Raw genomic sequence first — 16,699 nt, 5'->3', positions numbered from 1 at the left:
GATAAGTACTGGAAGGATTAAAGGGGTACTCCCGTGGAAACCTTTTTTTTTTTTTTTTTTTTAAATCAACTGGTGCCAGAAAATTAAACAGATTTGTAAATCACTTCTATTAAAAAATCTTAATCCTTCCAGTACATTTTAGGGGCTGAATACTAAAGAGAAATCCAAAAAAAGAAATGCATTTCCTCTGATGTCAGGACCACAGTGCTCTTTGCTGACCTCTGCTGTCCATTTTAGGAACTGTCCAGAGCAGCATATGTTTGCTATGGGAATTTTCTCCTGCTCTGGACTGTTCCTAAAATGGACAGCAGAGGTCAGCAGAGAGCACTGTGGTCATGACATCAGAGGAAATGCATTTCTTTTTTGGATTTCTCTGTAGTATACAGCCCCTAAAAAGTACTGGAAGGATTTAAGATTTTTTAATAGAAGTGATTTACAAATTTGTTTAACTTTCTGGCACCAGTTGATAAAAAAAAAAAAAATAAAAAAAAAAAATAAAGGTTTCCACAGGAGTACCCCTTTAAAGGAGTACTCCAGTTAAATAAAATGTATCCCCTATCCAAAGTATAGGGGATATGTTCTAGATCGTAGGGGATCCGACTGCTGGGACCCTCCGTAATCCGCAGTCTCCAGGAAGGGGGCATGCCGACCCTCACACGGAGCAGAGGCCAACATTCCCCCTCCATGTATCCAATAGAGATACATGGAGGGTCATGTCAGCCACAACTTCCTGTGGGGGTCGGCACTCCTCCTTTCTAGGGACTGCTAGGGTCCCGTGCAGGGGACCCAGCGGTCGGACTCCCTGTAAACCTGATAAGTTTTATTATGCTGGACGACTCCTTTAAGATTTTTAAGTAGAAGTAATTTACAAATCTGTAGAATTTTCGGGAACCATTTTATTTATAATTTTTTCCCCCAAAGTATCTCTTTAAAAGGTTTTTTTTTTGAACTCCCACGGCAGAATTCCAAATTCTGCAGGGCATGCTGGGAGTTGTCGTTTTTCAACAGCTGGAGGCACACTGGTAGGAAATCACTGCTTATCCTGTGGATACATTCAGTACATTTAGTCTGATTTAGGGTAACCCTATGGGGGAGATTTATCAAAACCTGTGCAGAGGAAGAGTGGTGCAGTTACCCATAGCAACCAATCAGAGTGCTTCTTTCATTTTCCACAGGCCTCTTTAGAGGCCTGTGGAAAATGAAAGAAGCAATCTGATTGGTTGCTATGGGCAACTGCACCACTCTTCCTCTGCACAGGTTTTGATAAATCTCCCCCTATATGATCACCCAAAGAATGAACTAGAATGTAAAAAAGCACATGTATAAATGAATGGAGTGCTGACTGTGTCCATGTCTATTTGGAGTAAAAACATACTGATCTGTTAGAGCAGGCATAGGTAACCTTCGGCACTGCAGATGATTTGGACTACATGTCCCATGATTCTCTTACAGTCAAAATGCTGACAAAGCATCATGGGAGATGTAGTCCAAAACATCTGCAGTGCCGAAGGTTACCTATGCCTGTGTTAGAGAATTGTATCAGTGGGGGAGGGGGGGGGGGGGGTCTTGTTTCTGGGACCCCATTAATAACTAGAATGAAGGGGCAGAAGTGCTCTGCGTGCACTGTACCCCTTATTTCTAATCTGTGCACTTGAGAAAGACAAATCGGTTGTCCAGGATTAGAAAAACACTGCTTCATTTTTGCAAAGACAGCACCACTCCTGTCCACAGTTCATAAGTAGGACTGTAGCTCAGTCTTATTCACTTAAAGGGGTGGAGTACCCCTTTAAGTGAATAAGACTGAGCTACAGTACTACTTATGAACTGTGGACAGGAGTGGTGCTAGACATCTTATCCCCGATTCAAAGGATAGGAGATAAGATGTCAGATCGCGGGGGTCCCGCCGCTGGGGACCCCCGGGATCTCGGCTGCAGGACCCACCTGTTGCGGCTTCCGGCAGCGCTGGAGGCTCTCATCCTAACGCCTCACGACCACAGTGACAGCAGATCGTGACGTCACGACTCCGCCCTGTGTGACGCCCCGCCCCCTCAATGCAAGTCTATGGGAGGGGGCGTGACGTCTGTCACGCCCCCTCCCACAGACTTGCATTGCGGGGCAGGGCGTGACGTCACGGAGGCGGAGTCGTGATGTTACAATCTCACGTCACCGTGGTCGGGAGCCGTAGCCTCCAGCGTTTCCGGAAGCAGCAGCAGGTGGGTGCTGCAGCCGAGATCCCGGGGGTCCCGTCGCTAAGATGTCTAGGGGCGGAGTACCCCTTTAAACGAAGCTGAGCTGCAGTAAATACAAAACCTAACCCGTGGACAGGAGAAGTGCTGTTTTTGCAAGAAATAAGTATTTTTCCAATCTCTTTAAACCTTTAAGGACAATGAACGGAAATGTACGTCTTGATGTGATGGGACTAAACGCACCAGAAGAAACATTTACATCATGTACATGAACGCGAGCACCGGAGTGGTGCTGGCATAATGCCCGGCAGATCCCGGCTACTATGAGCAGCCAGGGACCCGCCAGTAATGACGGACATCATCGATCGTGCTGATGTCCGCCATTAACCCCTCAGATGCCGTGATCAATACAAATCACAGCATCTGCACAACAATTTCCCCACAAAATAATATTTTTTTGTTGCGCCACATTTTATGGTAGAATAAAAGGGGTGTCATTACAAAGTACAATTGGTCACGCAAAAAACAAGCCCTCATATGGGTCTGTGGATGGAAAAATAAAAAAGTTGTGGATTTTAGAAGGCGAGGAGGAAAAAACTAAAACACTAAAATCAAACTGGCTGTGTCCTTAAAGGGGTACTCCGCTGCTCAGCGTTTGGAACAAACTGTTTTGAATAGCCCCGCCTCCTCATGATGTCACAAGCTCCAGGCACCGGCTCCAGCATTCAGAACAGCTTCTTTCAAACGCTGAGCAGCGGAGTACGGCTTGAGGGTTTAAAGTGAGTGGTGTTAGGATTTCCACTGCAAATCTATGGGACTTCCAGCAATTCTGTATAACGACCGATAAAAACTTTTGACATACATGTCCCTAGGAAACACTGTACATATATAGTACCTGAGTATGTGAAGGCCTCCAGCCTGCGGAGACAGGTCTTCCCTTTCTCTGCTCCAGCAACGCCCTGCGCTTGTTCTCATTGCTGTCTAGAATCTGTTTCCGTCTCGCAAGAGTGACATAACCTTTAAAAGAGGGAGAAAAAACAATGTAATTCAAAAACAAAATATTTGTGAAATTGAGAAAAATGCAATTTTGCTACTTAATTATTTTGTTTTTACACAATTTATTGTGCAGTAAAATTGACATGTAATCAGTTTTCCTGAGATAAGTACAATTACTTAAACACTTAAAGGAGTACTCTGGTGCAGAGTATTCCTGCTCCGTCCTGCCCGGGCTGCAAAATAAATGAAAATGAACCATCACTCACCTCCCTGGGTTCCCGCGGAGCGCCACTACAGCTGATTGGTCCTCCGGTCCATCTCCTTCATACTTCCGTGTGAACGAAGCGTCACATGGTGCTCAGCCTATCGCCGGCCGAGGCAGAACATCGCGGCCGCCGGCGATAGGCTGAGCGCCATGTGACGCTTCGTTCACACGGAAGTATGAAGAGGATGGAACGGAGGACCGATCAGCTGTTGTGGCGCTCCGCGGGAACCCAGGGAGGTGAGTGATGGTTCATTTTCATTTATTTTGCAGCCCGGGCAGGACGGAGCAGGAATACTCTGCACCAGAGTACTCCTTTAAAATAAAACTATTACCGTATTTAAATTTTCAGCCCTCTACCTTTTACTATGTACTCCTCCCTCACTCTGCTACACACAGCTCAGTGTAAGATTAGCTATGATTAGCTATGATTGGCTGAGGCTGCACCCCCCCCCCCTCCTCAGCATTTCCTGATCTTGGACTTCTGCCAGGCCAGCAGGAGTCCAAAGTCTGTGCAAGAGATGGGGGGAAATGTGGTCTGGAAAAGTAGGGAGACATCTAGTGGCAGCTTTTTTAAACACAAATAAAAAATGGAAAACTTAAATTTTTTTTTTAAAGAATACATTAGAAAGATTTTTTATTTACCATAAGGAGTGCAATAGCAAAAATTAGTTTTTATGACAGTGCCCATTTGACATTAATGCCATTCAGTGCATTTTCCATTGATGTTATATTTTAATAGTTTGGATTTCCACACACATAACACAACATATATATACATTTTTTGGACATTTTTTTTATATCAGAAAAATGTGGAAAGAAGGGTGATATGAATTCTTATTAAAGGATTACTCCGTCGAAAAATAATGCATCCCCTATCCACAGGATAGAGGTTAAGTAGCTGATCGCGGCGGGGGGTCTGACCCTTAGGGCCCTCCCTGCGATCACCAGGACGGGACCCTGGCACTCTTAGTGAGGAGCTTGTGTTGTCTACCGGTAGACAGCACACGTTCCATTCATTTCTATTGAAGCACTGATAATGCCCGAGAGCTGTACTGAGGTCTTTTCGGCGCTTCCATAGGAATGAACGGACTGGATCCAATCCCGGTGATCGCGGGGGGCTCCAGCGGTCAGACCTCCCACGATCAGCTACTTATCCCCCTATCCTGTGGATCCAAAGAAAGACCGAACATGTTTATTCTTTTTGTACAGTCTGGAATTTAAATTTCTCTGGTGGAAAATTCTGTTGTGTGCACAGTGCAGCAGAACCCCATTGAAAAAAAAAAAAATTCAGTGTCAAAGGGCCCTTAGTGTAAGAACAGTATATTTCTTTTAATCCGTCATCATTGGGACCTGACAGGTGCTGGGTTATCAGATTTATCTGTCATCTCCGCACAGCACACTTGAGGAAGTTAAAGTAAGTGGTATACAGATTAACACTCCAAGTCTATAAGGCTTCTAGCATTTCTGTATACCGTTCACTTAAAGGGGTACTCCACTGCTCAGCGTTTGGAACAATCTGTTCCGAACACTGGAGCCGGCGCTGGGAGCTCGTGATATCATAGCCCGCCCCCTAATGGCATCACGTCCCGCCCCCTCAATGCAAGTCTATGGGAGGGGGCGTGACAGCCATCACGCCCCCTCCCATAGACTTGCATTGAGGGGGCGGGGTGTGACATCATGAGGGGGTGGGGCTATGACATCACAAGCTCCCGGCGCCGGCTCCAGCGTTCGGGACAGTTTGTTCCAAACACTGAGCAGTGGAGTACCCCTTTAAGTGATCCCTAGGACAAGTCAAAAATTTTCTATTATGACAGGTACGCTTAATGCATTTGACAATCCTAAAAATCCAAAATCTCACCGTTACTAAGAGGGGAGAAAAATCCATTTATTCTCGAAAGGGACTTCCAATTATTCAAAGTGGCTCCGTCAATTACGATATGAGACAGGTTAGATCGTGTGTGCTGTAAATGAGACGGCAGATCGCCAGCTCGGAAATCACCTAGAATACAGCAAGGATCAGTAAAAGGATAAGATATCAAGTACATTAAATAGGAAAATAACACACAATGACGGATAGGCTTATACTGCATGAATTCTGCACAAGATAAATATACTACCATAGACTTTAATATGCAAGCTGTTTTAAATTGTGTTTGCACATTAGAGACTTAGAACTGTTTTTAACTTCTGGGCCCCTGGACAGCTGTTCTCTAGGACTGCAATATATGGACAACCTATGGTTCCACATACTAAATTGTGATGTAACCATAACACAGGGTTTTCAGGTGTAATAAAGACCCCATAATGTGAAGAGGTTGGATCTGTATATGTCCTGGGTATTTCCTGTTGGAGTTCGGTCTCTTAAACTACACATCCCATAGTTCCATGTTTGTAAATGTGAAGTTACATTCTTCCCTCCCACACATCAGCCACCCCACCCATTGAAACACAAATGAGCTGCATCCATTCAGTGTTTTCTAACCAGAGTGCATCCAGCTGTAGCAAAATGATCTCTCTCCCACCCAGCAGTCGCTCCATTAATTTAAGCACAACTAACTAGTGATGTCCTGTCTCGACGCACTGCAACCTGGGAAAACCTGAGACCCGAGTAATTTTGTATGCTGTTAAAAATAAATATTGGAGCAAAAATCACATAAGAATTGCGAGAAAACCGTCACATACAGGTACAGACACTATATTATGAACTACACTAACTTTACAGCCCCTGTAGCATAGTCAAATAACAAAACAAATTACCCAGGAAAACCCAGACATGCCGACCTCTTTTAGGTAACAAGATGGATGGGAGGTAAGTTATTAGTATAATATGGAACCCACCTGCAGTCGTATTTTTGTGAGTTAAGGCACTTCGCACTCCTTGCCACAAGAGAGCAATTTCCTCCTCGGTGGGTGTGTGGTCCAATCGCAGTCCTTTTTCATTGAAAACTGGGTGCCGTTTGGCGGGAGCGACAAAGTTTTCTTGGATTGCCAACACCCTGTCACTATTGAATGTCAGAGCAGCCTTTGAAGCATTGTCTGCATCAGAAGGAACATGAGTGGTCTGCATATTGCCTGAAGAATGGGGCAGGGTCTGGTAGGACACATTGTCCTTGTTTAGCAAAGAGTTGGTGGACGATACAACATTGTTCAAATGATTGCCCTGAGCAATGCTCGTGTTCGCCGGCGGAGTCCTGGCCTTTGTCACTAGTTCTCTGTTGTTGTTGTCTGATGCAGGCCTCGGAGGAGGACGGGGAGTCATGATCTTTCCATGAGACCTTGCAGTCTTACTGGCCTCGGATGCCGATTGTGGTCGAATTATAATACCCTTTCTATTTCGGAGCACCACTGATGGGATTCTAGCTGACTTTGGACGTCTTACTACCTTAGTGTTGGTTTTTGGGGGGCTTCTAACTTTGTGCACATGTCCAACAGAGTTTGATTCCTCCTCTTTAGAGACCATCCATGCCTGCTTAGTGAAATGGTAACCTGTAGAGAAGACTGAGCTTGCATGACCTCCATGGCCATTCTGAGATGTTTTATGGCCTTGGTTACTCTCTTTGCAATGAGTTTGGGATTCAACGGGAGACTTATTCATAGCCTGCATTGTCCCATTCTCTCCTGGTGCCTCTCCATTATCCATGATTTTCTCAATTTCATCTAACCATCTAAGTTTTTTATTATTTGTTTTCTTATGTTCTTTTTCTTTTATAAGTTCAACACTGTCCCGAATGCCAATGGACCCTCTGTCCCCCATAAGTACCATCTTACTTATACCCACCGCTCTGGCATACCCATTCTCATACTTGGAGCCTTTCTTCAGTATGCTCTTCAACAGCTTCTTCCCCTCTTTTCCAGCACTATTAATTCTTGCTATTCTATAGAGAGTGGACAACGCCAGCTCAGGAACGTCTAGAGCAAGTGTTGTTCCATTTTGATGACTCTTTGGATTTTCTAATAAGCCTGATTCAGGTTTGGGACTTGGAGTTGGTGAAGACTTTTTTTGATGCAACTGAATCTCTCGATTATCAATTTCGAGAGGTTTACTGTGGTTATTTTTCAGTGTATTGTATGTATGTGTAAAGATCACAGGGTCAGGAACAGAGTTCACTGAATGGATTTTATCTGAGTGTTTACTTGGTTTTAAGTCTTCGCTTACATTGTATTTGCTGCTACTAGCAGAACCTTCGGGAAATGGAACTACCACTGGGGTTGCCAAGGGTTGAGTCATTGCGGGTTTTGTTGATAGTCCATGGTGTTGTGGTGTGTCTTTGTTATCACGAGGCAAAGAACTCTGAATGGTCTCTCCCAGAGTTGAGTCGGGAGTGGCCCAGGCTTTGCATGGTCTTATCATTACATTAGAAGTTGTATTGTCTCTGTCATAATAGGATAACTTGTTCTCAGTTATGGAGACTCGAGACACCTGATTTATATCTTCATTCGTTACTAAAGAATTGTATGTGCTTATAAGATGGATTTTGCCATTCCTTCCTAACGTGTCCACCATTTTCTGCTGATGTCCATTATGGGGAAGACTCCCTTCATCTCCCAGTGAAAAGTATTTTTCTACAATCATCTCTTCAGGTACAGGGTGGGAAGGCTCACGAACAATTGTTTGACTGTTTAAACCACTGACATCCCCATCAGTGTTATGATATCCCCTATTCGCTGAGATTTCAGCAAGTGCTTTGTGTAATGAGTCTGATGAAAACACAGAGTTATTTTCTTCTTTTATAGTCTCTAAATGTTCTTCTAGGCTGTCCAAACTTGTCAGGCTGTCCTCACGTGTAAGCTGTTCAACTTCTTGGTGAAAATTCTGTGAAAACAAATGTATCTATTAGATGACTGTTGGCTTACCATCTCGAAACTAAAAGATTTCCCCTCCATATGCTCGACTAGGGCATAAATATGTTATAGCAAAGGGTTCACCCTCTTGGGACCATTCTCTATGAACAGAGAGATACTGAATGAGAGTGGCCCCCATTCTGGTGGGCTTGAGTCACCTTGTAATACCTACATGCCCATTTATCTTATTAACCACCATGTAATACTACATTTCACCTATCCTAGCGACTGAAAAGTAAATGCCTGGCTGTGGCTTTCCCCCAGCAAAACCAGCTGTTTGCTAAGGGCATGAGGATTGGCACCCAGACAAACAGCTCATCTCTCTACCTGGGCATTATGTGGATCCCAATCACCACCCACCTCAATGTCTATATATCGAAATGCCACTATCCAAGCCAGCTATGGCATAAACATTGAATTGTACAGTTATTTGGATCTAATGTGTCCATTGTTCCTAAAGAAGAGCATGCCTGAGATCACTGTCCAGGATGTTTTCTTACTTTTTTTTTGTAACATGCTTCTTAGATCCAGGAGAAAATTTCCCAGATGAGAAGTCCAAGTCCAGCTCGTACACAACAATTTGACTTTTCTCATGTACATATTTGCCCGCAGTCTCGATTCTGACAGGACAATCCTCTGAACTGCCCTGCAAAACATGGGGCTCATGCAGACCCTGCTAGAAAGTGGCCATTTTGGGGGCGTTCCTGGGGCAGAGCTTGAATGTTCTGATTCTGACCTATCCAATATTGGCAAGTATGCCCTTTCATCAGGCACAGGGGCAGAAGTGGGATGGGGTATATGTAAGAAAGTGGCAACTTGTCAAAATTCCAGCCTCTGGACACAATGTTGTTGTAGTATCAGCTAAAAGGCAAATACATTATTGTATTTGTCATATAATTGTATATAGAGAAGGAAAAATAAAGACCAGCTCACCCCTTCCATATGGGTAAATCATTCGGCAGCAATAGCATGTATATTGGTTAGGAAGCTTGGAGGAAAGCACTAGAGCAGGGTCTCCAGGTGCAGCAACTCCAAGGAAAGGTGGAAATCTGGCTCCCAATGAATGAGTAAAATCCAACGTTAAAGGGGTACTCCGGTGGAAAACTATTTTTTTTTAATCAACTGGTGCCAGAAAGTTAAACAGATTTGTAAATTACTTCTATCAAAAAATCTTAATCCTTCCAGTACTTATTATCTGCTGAATACTACCGAGGAAATTATTTTCTTTTTGGAACACAGAGCTCTCTGCTGACATCACGAGCACAGTGCTCTCTGCTGACATCTCTGTCCATTTTAAGAACTGTCCAGAGTAGGAGAAAATCCCCATAACAAACATATGCTGCTCTGGACAGTTCCTAAAATGTGTTCCAAAAAAGAAAATAATTTCCTCTGTAGTATTCAGCAGCTAATAAGTACTGGAAGGATTAAGCTTTTTTAATAGAAGTAATTTACAAATCTGTTTAACTTTCTGGCACCAGTTGATTTAAAAAAAAAAAAGTTTTCCACCGAAGTACCCCTTTAATGGAAAATTCTTAAAAACATAAAGGTAGAAAAAATGGTGAAAAAACAACATAAGGTAAAAGCACAAACGAAACGCCATTGGCGTTTTATTTGTACTTTTACCTTATGTTGTTTTTTCACCATTTTTTTCCATCTGTATGTTTTTAAAGGGGTGCTCCCGTGGAAAACTTATTATTTTTTTTTTTTTTATCAACTGGTGCCAGAAAGTTAAACAGATTTTTAAATTACTTCTATTAAAAAATCTTAATCCTTCCAGTACTTTTAAGGGGCTGTATACTACAGAGGCAAGGCTTTTCATTTTGGATTTCTCTGATGTCACGACCACAGTGCTCTCTGCTGACCTCTGCTGTCCATTTTTGGAACTGTCCAGAGCAGGAGAAAATCCCCATAGCAAACATATGCTGCTCTGGACAGTTCCTAAAATGGACAGCAGGGAGTACTATGGTCGTGACATCAGAGAAATCCAAAAAGAAAAGCATTTTCTCTGTAGTATATAGCCCCTAAAAAGTACTGGAAGGATTAAGATTTTTTAATAGAAGTAATTTACAAATCTGTTTAACTTTCTGGCACCAGTTGATTTAAAAAAAAGTTTTCCACAGGAGTACCCCTTTAAGAATTTTTCATTAAAGTTGGATTTTACTCATTCATTGGGATCCGGATATCCACCTTTCCTTGGACATGCCTCGTATACATTGCTGACCACTGTATATACTGTATGCCTCGCTAATTTCGCACTCTGCACAATGTAAAGTGAGCGGTGATACATATAGTGTACGCATTGCCTCTCCGTACGGTGAACGAGCAGGGAGTCTGCAGATCGACAGGTGTCCTGAATTATAAACCTCGCAGGGTTTGATTTGGCAGAATCACAGCAGGTCCCAATTCTTAGAAAATATGGGTGGGTGAACAACGACTGAAAGACAGGACAATAAAAAGCGTCTACATTCATGCCGGCTGTATTTATTGCCCTGTTATTGTTACATGGCCCTGACTACAAACAATAAAGACTTATTGCTAAGGTACGCCCTTTCTTATTTAACCAGATTTTTTAAGCCTTATAGTTCCGTGCGTGTGCTGGCTTCATGTCAACCCTCACATCCACCCACGGTGCAAGTACCCGCTCCTGTTACCTGACTCATCAGTATTATTTGGTAATTCCCGCAGCCTAATGCATCACAACAACACAAAAAAAATTACATATTTTGTAAAAAAATAAATAAATTACTGTTCCTTTAACCTTAAAGGGGTATTCCAGGAATAAAAAAACAAAAAACAGCGCCCTCCTTATCTCCAGTTTGGGTGTGGTTCTGCAGCTCAGTTTTATTGAAGTGAATGGAGCCAAGTTGTAATTCCACACACACCCTGGAGACAAGGAGGGCATTGTCTTTGAAAGGAAAAAAAGGCATGTTTTTTTATTCCTGGAATACCCCTTTAATCTAATAAAAAAAAGTCTTCAAAAAATAAAGAAGAAAATAAATAAATCCAAGTAAATCAAATTATGAGGGCTTGTCCAGGATGAAGTATTTTTTGTAATGGCTATGATGATTACCAAAAAAGTTATTTTCCTATTAAAAATTCTGTACACTTTAGGGTGCCGTATTTTGCTGCTGCATATTTTTCTACCATTGAAGTCAGCTGCAGAAAATACGCAGCACAATATGTCACCTGTGACCCTTCCCTTATGGATGAATGTAATAATCTCTGTCTGAGGGGCTCAGCATTAAAGGGGTACTCCGCCTCTAGACATCTTATCCGCTATGCAAAGGATAGGGGATAAGATGTGTGATCACGGGGGCCCCACCGCTGGGGACCCCCACAATCTCCCTGCTGCACCTGGTGTTCGTTTAGTGCGTTGAGTGCAGCGCCGAAGGCTCATGACGTCACAGTAACGCCCCCTCAATGCAATGACCAGAGTAGGAGCAAATCCCCATAGCATACCTATCCTGCCCGGACAGTTCCTGACATGGACAGAGGTGTCAGCAGAGAGCACTGTGGTCAGACAGAAAAGAAATTCAAAAAGTAAAGAATTTCCTCTGTAATATACAGCATCTGATAACTATTGGAAGGATTAAGATTTTTTTAATAGAAGTAATTTACAAATCTGTTTAACTTTCTGGCACCAGTTGATTTAACATAAATTGTTTTCCACCGGAGTACCCCTTTAAAGGATGTCTCTCCATACTGGCTCACTGGGTAATAGAGGGATCCCAGTCCAGGAAACAACCCCTTTAATACATATACAGAGTTTGTTGAAATTAGGTGCTTGCAGAGTCTTACAATAATGACTCCAGTTTATTATAATAGGGATTCTCAAATGTCTTTATAAAATGTCAGATGGTACTTAAAGGGGTACTCCACTGCCCCAGCGTCCGGAACATTTGGTTCCGAATGCTGGGTGCATGCTGCGAAGGTCGTGACATCACGCCCACGCCCCCTCAATGCAAGTCTATGGGAGGGGGCGTGGTGGCTGCCACGCCCCCTCCTATAGACTTGCATTGAGGGGGCGTGGTGTGACATCACAAAGGGGTGTGGCCATGACATCACAACCCCTGCAGCCCGCACCCAGCATTTGGAACAAAATGTTCCGGACGCTGGGGCAGTGGAGTACCCCTGTAAAGTGTCCCTGTCATTAAAAAAAAAACTTTACACAAGTCACAAGTACGTGTCAAAATAATTGATGGGTTGGGGTCTCAGTACTGACACCCCTACCAATCAGGAGAATGAGAGGGGACAAGTGTATGGTAGCGCACTTCACTGTCGGGCTCTCAGCGATCTCTGTCCTGCAAGAAGACTACAAACTGGGGAGTGAAGCGCTCTACCGTACGCTTCTACCTGCTCGTTCTCCTGAGCGGTGGGGGGGTCTTAGCATGGAGACCCTAACTGATAAAATGACAGGGATGCTGACAGGGAGACACATAGAGCTACCCCCAGCAGCCTTGTGGGTGCAGTAAGGTTTGGAGGCAGGCCCAGCGTGCTGTCGTGACTGTGATGCGCGGGTCCGTCTACAAACCTCACAGGTCTGCCCCTGGTGCCCCTGTGTGTATGCTCATAGGAGAATATTCAGCGGATTTTGTGTAGCGTGAAATATGCTGCATATACGCTATGTGTGATCTTACCGAAAAGGTGTTTTCCCACAACAAAAGTTCTATTCTAGCCACAAGATGGGGGATAACAAGCCGGTCGGTGGTCCAACCGCTGGACAGATTAATATTGTCCCCTGATTGAATGGAATGTAACGCACGTCTGTGGCCAGCCCTCCGTTCACCTTCTATGGGGCTTCACACACATGCTGCGCTTCATTCATTCATTTAAGGGAAAAGTTTCCTTTATTATTGGGATTGGCAAGGGGTCCCACCACCAACCAGCTTGTTATATATGTTGGTCTCATCCTGTACATTGGCTTGATGTCATGTGACCGCTTTATTCAATAGATGATGTTTGGAAAACCCTTTTGGGGCCTATTCAAACGTACAGTATCCTGCGCATTTTTGATGCTGCAGATTTCATGCTGTGTTCAGTCATACAGTTCACATTAAAATCTGCAGCTTCAAATCCTGTGCATCAAATATGCGCAGGATAAGGTTTGTGTGAATATAGCCTTAAAGGGTTACTCAGCCCCTAGACATCTTATCCCCTATCCAAAGGATAGGGGATAAGATGTCTGATCGCGGGGGTCCAGCCGCTGGAGACCCCCGCGATCTCTGCTGCGGCACCCCAGACATCCGGTGCACAGAGCGAACTTTGCTCCGTGCCGGATGACTGGCAATGTGGGGCGGAGGCTCGTGGCGTCCCGGCTATGCCCTGCTCATGATGCTATGGCTACACCCCCTCAATACAAGTCTATGGGAGGGGTGTGCATAGTCTTGCATTGAGGGGGTGTGGCCGTAACGTAATTAGCGGGCGTGACATCACAAGCCTCTGGCGCTGCACCCGACGCTCTAAACGAACGCCGGGTGCAGCAGGAAGATCACGGGGTTCCCCAGCGGCAGGACCCCCGCGATCAGACATCTTATCCCCTATCCTTTAGATAGTCAGAGATCCCCTTTAATTTGGACCAACCTATTGTCCCTAAATCTACCCACGAAGCAGTTCTCTTCTCTTTCAATAGACTTAAAAGACTTGCACCTCTTCATTGGACTCTATGGGTATGTCAACCATTGAGAATCAGGCAATAGGGGTCGAGAGACCCTCCTTCTCCCAATACGTGAGGACCCCCACCTCCGCTTTCGGCATATGTCATCACCTGTTAGGATGGGAACACCCAAAACATGTGAAAATCAACAGGAACGCAGGTAAATAATAGAGTTGTGACATGAAGTCTGACTTCTCGCTGATAGATCCGGAGCATTTACTTATTGGATTAAAGTTCACGTCTCTCACAATGCAGCCCGTGACATGTGGCATGAATAAAGACTTCACTATGTAATTGTATTATGGACAGATCGTAATGAGGGAAATCTGAAACGTGGAAGAATGTCATTATTTGTGAGCCCTGAGTGACGTCCGCGCGGCATTCCTGCAGCTACGGAACATGTCGGAGCAATACAAACCCTGAGCTCTTTGTTCCTGAACAGACTGGGTTGTAATAAATCAATTACATACTGTATTATATGTGGAAGATGTTCAAAAGTTCACCTGCCACAAGTCATCAGGCTTCCTGAGGGTCCTTTATATATTAGTCTTGGTCTCTATATTTCATATTCGATCCACATGTCGGTGCAGGCGCAGGGAGGCAGCAAAAAATCACAAGAGGTCAATACAGTCAAAAACTGGGCCCTTAAAGGGGTACTCCGCTGCTCAGCGTTTGAAACAAACTGTTCCGAACGCTGGACCCGGCCGCCGGGAGCTCGTGACGTCAGAGCCCCGCCCACTCATGATGTCACACCCCTCCACCTCAATGCAAGTCTATGGGAGGGGGCGTGACGGCCGTCACGCCCCCTCCCATAGACTTGCATTGAGGGGGAGGGGTGTGACGTCATGAGGGGCGGGGCTATGATGTCACGAGCTCCCGGCGCCGGCCCCTGCGTTCGTTCCAAACACTGAGCAGCAGAGTACCCCTTTAATGGAAACCCCATTTCCATAGACCAGTGTTTTGCAAACAGTGTGTCTCCAGTTGTTGCAAAACTACAACACCCGGCATGCTGGGAGTTGTGGTTTTGCAACAGCTGGAGAGACACTGTTTGGAAAACTGCCATAAACTTTAGGAGAGAATTCTAAGTGGTTGCAAAGAGCGTCTCTAGCTCAGGACGACCTAATAAATATGAATGGACATGGTGTAATGCTTAACTTCCCCTGTGATGGCGCTGCAGGCCAGGTTTCACCACAGATTAGAAAAGAGGCAGCGCTGACATACTCAGTGACAAGTGGAGGGGGGAGGAGCAAAGGCTTCAGAAGACTGGGAAAGCTGGGTGAAAGGCAGTATAAAGTGCAAGGCTGACAGTACTTACCCAGCTTTATGTGTACTGCTTGTCACCCAGCTTTCTCAGTCTCCTAAAGAGAATATCTGTCTGATGAAGTAGCCATATGGAAGAGAAGACATGAAGAAAACACCTAGACGTCACACTAGTATTCTGCCATTTAGGGATCTTAGAAAGTTGGTGAGCACTGCACTCGTGTGACATCTGATAGTTCTTTTCATATGGCTCTTCAGAAGATGGGTGACCACCTGTGGGGGAGCTGTGATGGCAACCTGCGGGGTTATAATGCCAGGCAGGTATAGGGAATCATATTCAAATGCATAGGACTGAGCTATAATACCGGACAGTCACTAGCTTAAATATGGCACTGTACCTGGTAAACAATAAAGAGGATGTGCAGCCCCTTAAACTGCTCACTAGGTAAATGGGGTCGCTGGAAGTTAGACCTCCACTGATCGTAAAGAAAGGCCATTAGTTTAAAAAAATTAAATAAATAAAATATATATAAAATGAACAGATCTAGAGACTCCTCTGAATAGAAAAGTGATAGCAGCATTACATTTTATGATAGCATTTTGTTTCTTACAGTCTGTCTGGAGGTACGTCCATGTCAGAATGTCTGGCATCCATCACGTGCCTATAAGCTGCCGAGATCCGTAAGATGTTATGCCCAGTTATATAATGGTAGCCATCTACAGGGCCCGGTTCCATTCTCTGGGATTGATAACAAGTGGATTGAACCAAGAGTAACACTGCCATCTAGTGGTTTTATATTAAACCGCACAGAAACAAAAACAAATCTCACCAAATCTGTAATGATGGCACCAGGTACATGTTGCCCTTTTTTTCCTACTTTTCTTTTCTGTTCTATATATTTTAAAGGTAGGATCACACATATAGCATCTGCAGTGAATTTCACGATGTGGATGCGCCGACGGCAGGCACAAGTGTGAGCTTCCTGCTTCACCCGGGTAGCTCTATGTGGACAAGTGGACACAGAGCTACTCAGCCACAGCAGGGAGCTCCCTATTGTGACTGCCATCAAAGCATCTGCAGCCTGAAATACACTGCGAATGCACTGGGTGTGACCCTACCCTTAGGCTATGTTCACGTGAATGCGCCATCTTATAGACGGCTATGCTTTCTGTGCGGTGTCCGCAGAAAAAATTTACATGTTCATTCTTTCTGCGGACACGGAAAATAAAAATTCTGGGCGTGTGCACAGCGCAACAGAATCTTATTGAATACAGTAGGACTTTGCTGCCGGAATCGCTGTCGGAATTCCGATGCGGAATTCCACACAGAGATTCCGGATGTGTGAACATGGCCTGACAACACCCACCTGTCACAATCAGCTCCTATGTAATCCCCAACACCTTCTGCCGTACATGTATAGAGGAAGTGCTTAGGGTCAATGTTCAGAAGCTACATAGAGAATGAAGAGAGGGCTCGCTGTGCACATGCAGTGTTTT

At 44.5% G+C, this 16,699-nt stretch overlaps 1 protein-coding gene across 4 annotated transcripts in view; it reads right to left on the bottom strand.

The window, feature by feature from the left end:
- The window catches only part of CEP126 (centrosomal protein 126), a 95,521-nt gene that overhangs the window by 17,888 nt on the left and 60,934 nt on the right, over window positions 1-16,699 (bottom strand). For all 4 annotated transcript variants that reach the window (XR_008889500.1, XR_008889501.1, XM_056561544.1 and 1 more), the window contains exons 6-8: window positions 6,286-8,260; window positions 5,306-5,446; window positions 3,082-3,203 (exon numbers count right to left, since the gene is read on the bottom strand). Coding sequence is in view for 2 of the 4 variants with exons in the window: in XM_056561544.1 (XP_056417519.1) it covers window positions 3,082-3,203; window positions 5,306-5,446; window positions 6,286-8,260 (2,238 nt within the window). In the remaining 2 variants the exon portion in view is untranslated. The remainder of the gene's footprint in view (window positions 1-3,081; window positions 3,204-5,305; window positions 5,447-6,285; window positions 8,261-16,699) is intronic.

Source organism: Hyla sarda, chromosome 2 (genome assembly GCF_029499605.1).
Source record: "Hyla sarda isolate aHylSar1 chromosome 2, aHylSar1.hap1, whole genome shotgun sequence".
Classification (NCBI taxonomy): Eukaryota; Metazoa; Chordata; class Amphibia; order Anura; family Hylidae; genus Hyla; species Hyla sarda.
Note: the sequence above shows the minus strand (reverse complement) of the source record. Positions and strands in the feature narration are given on the sequence as shown.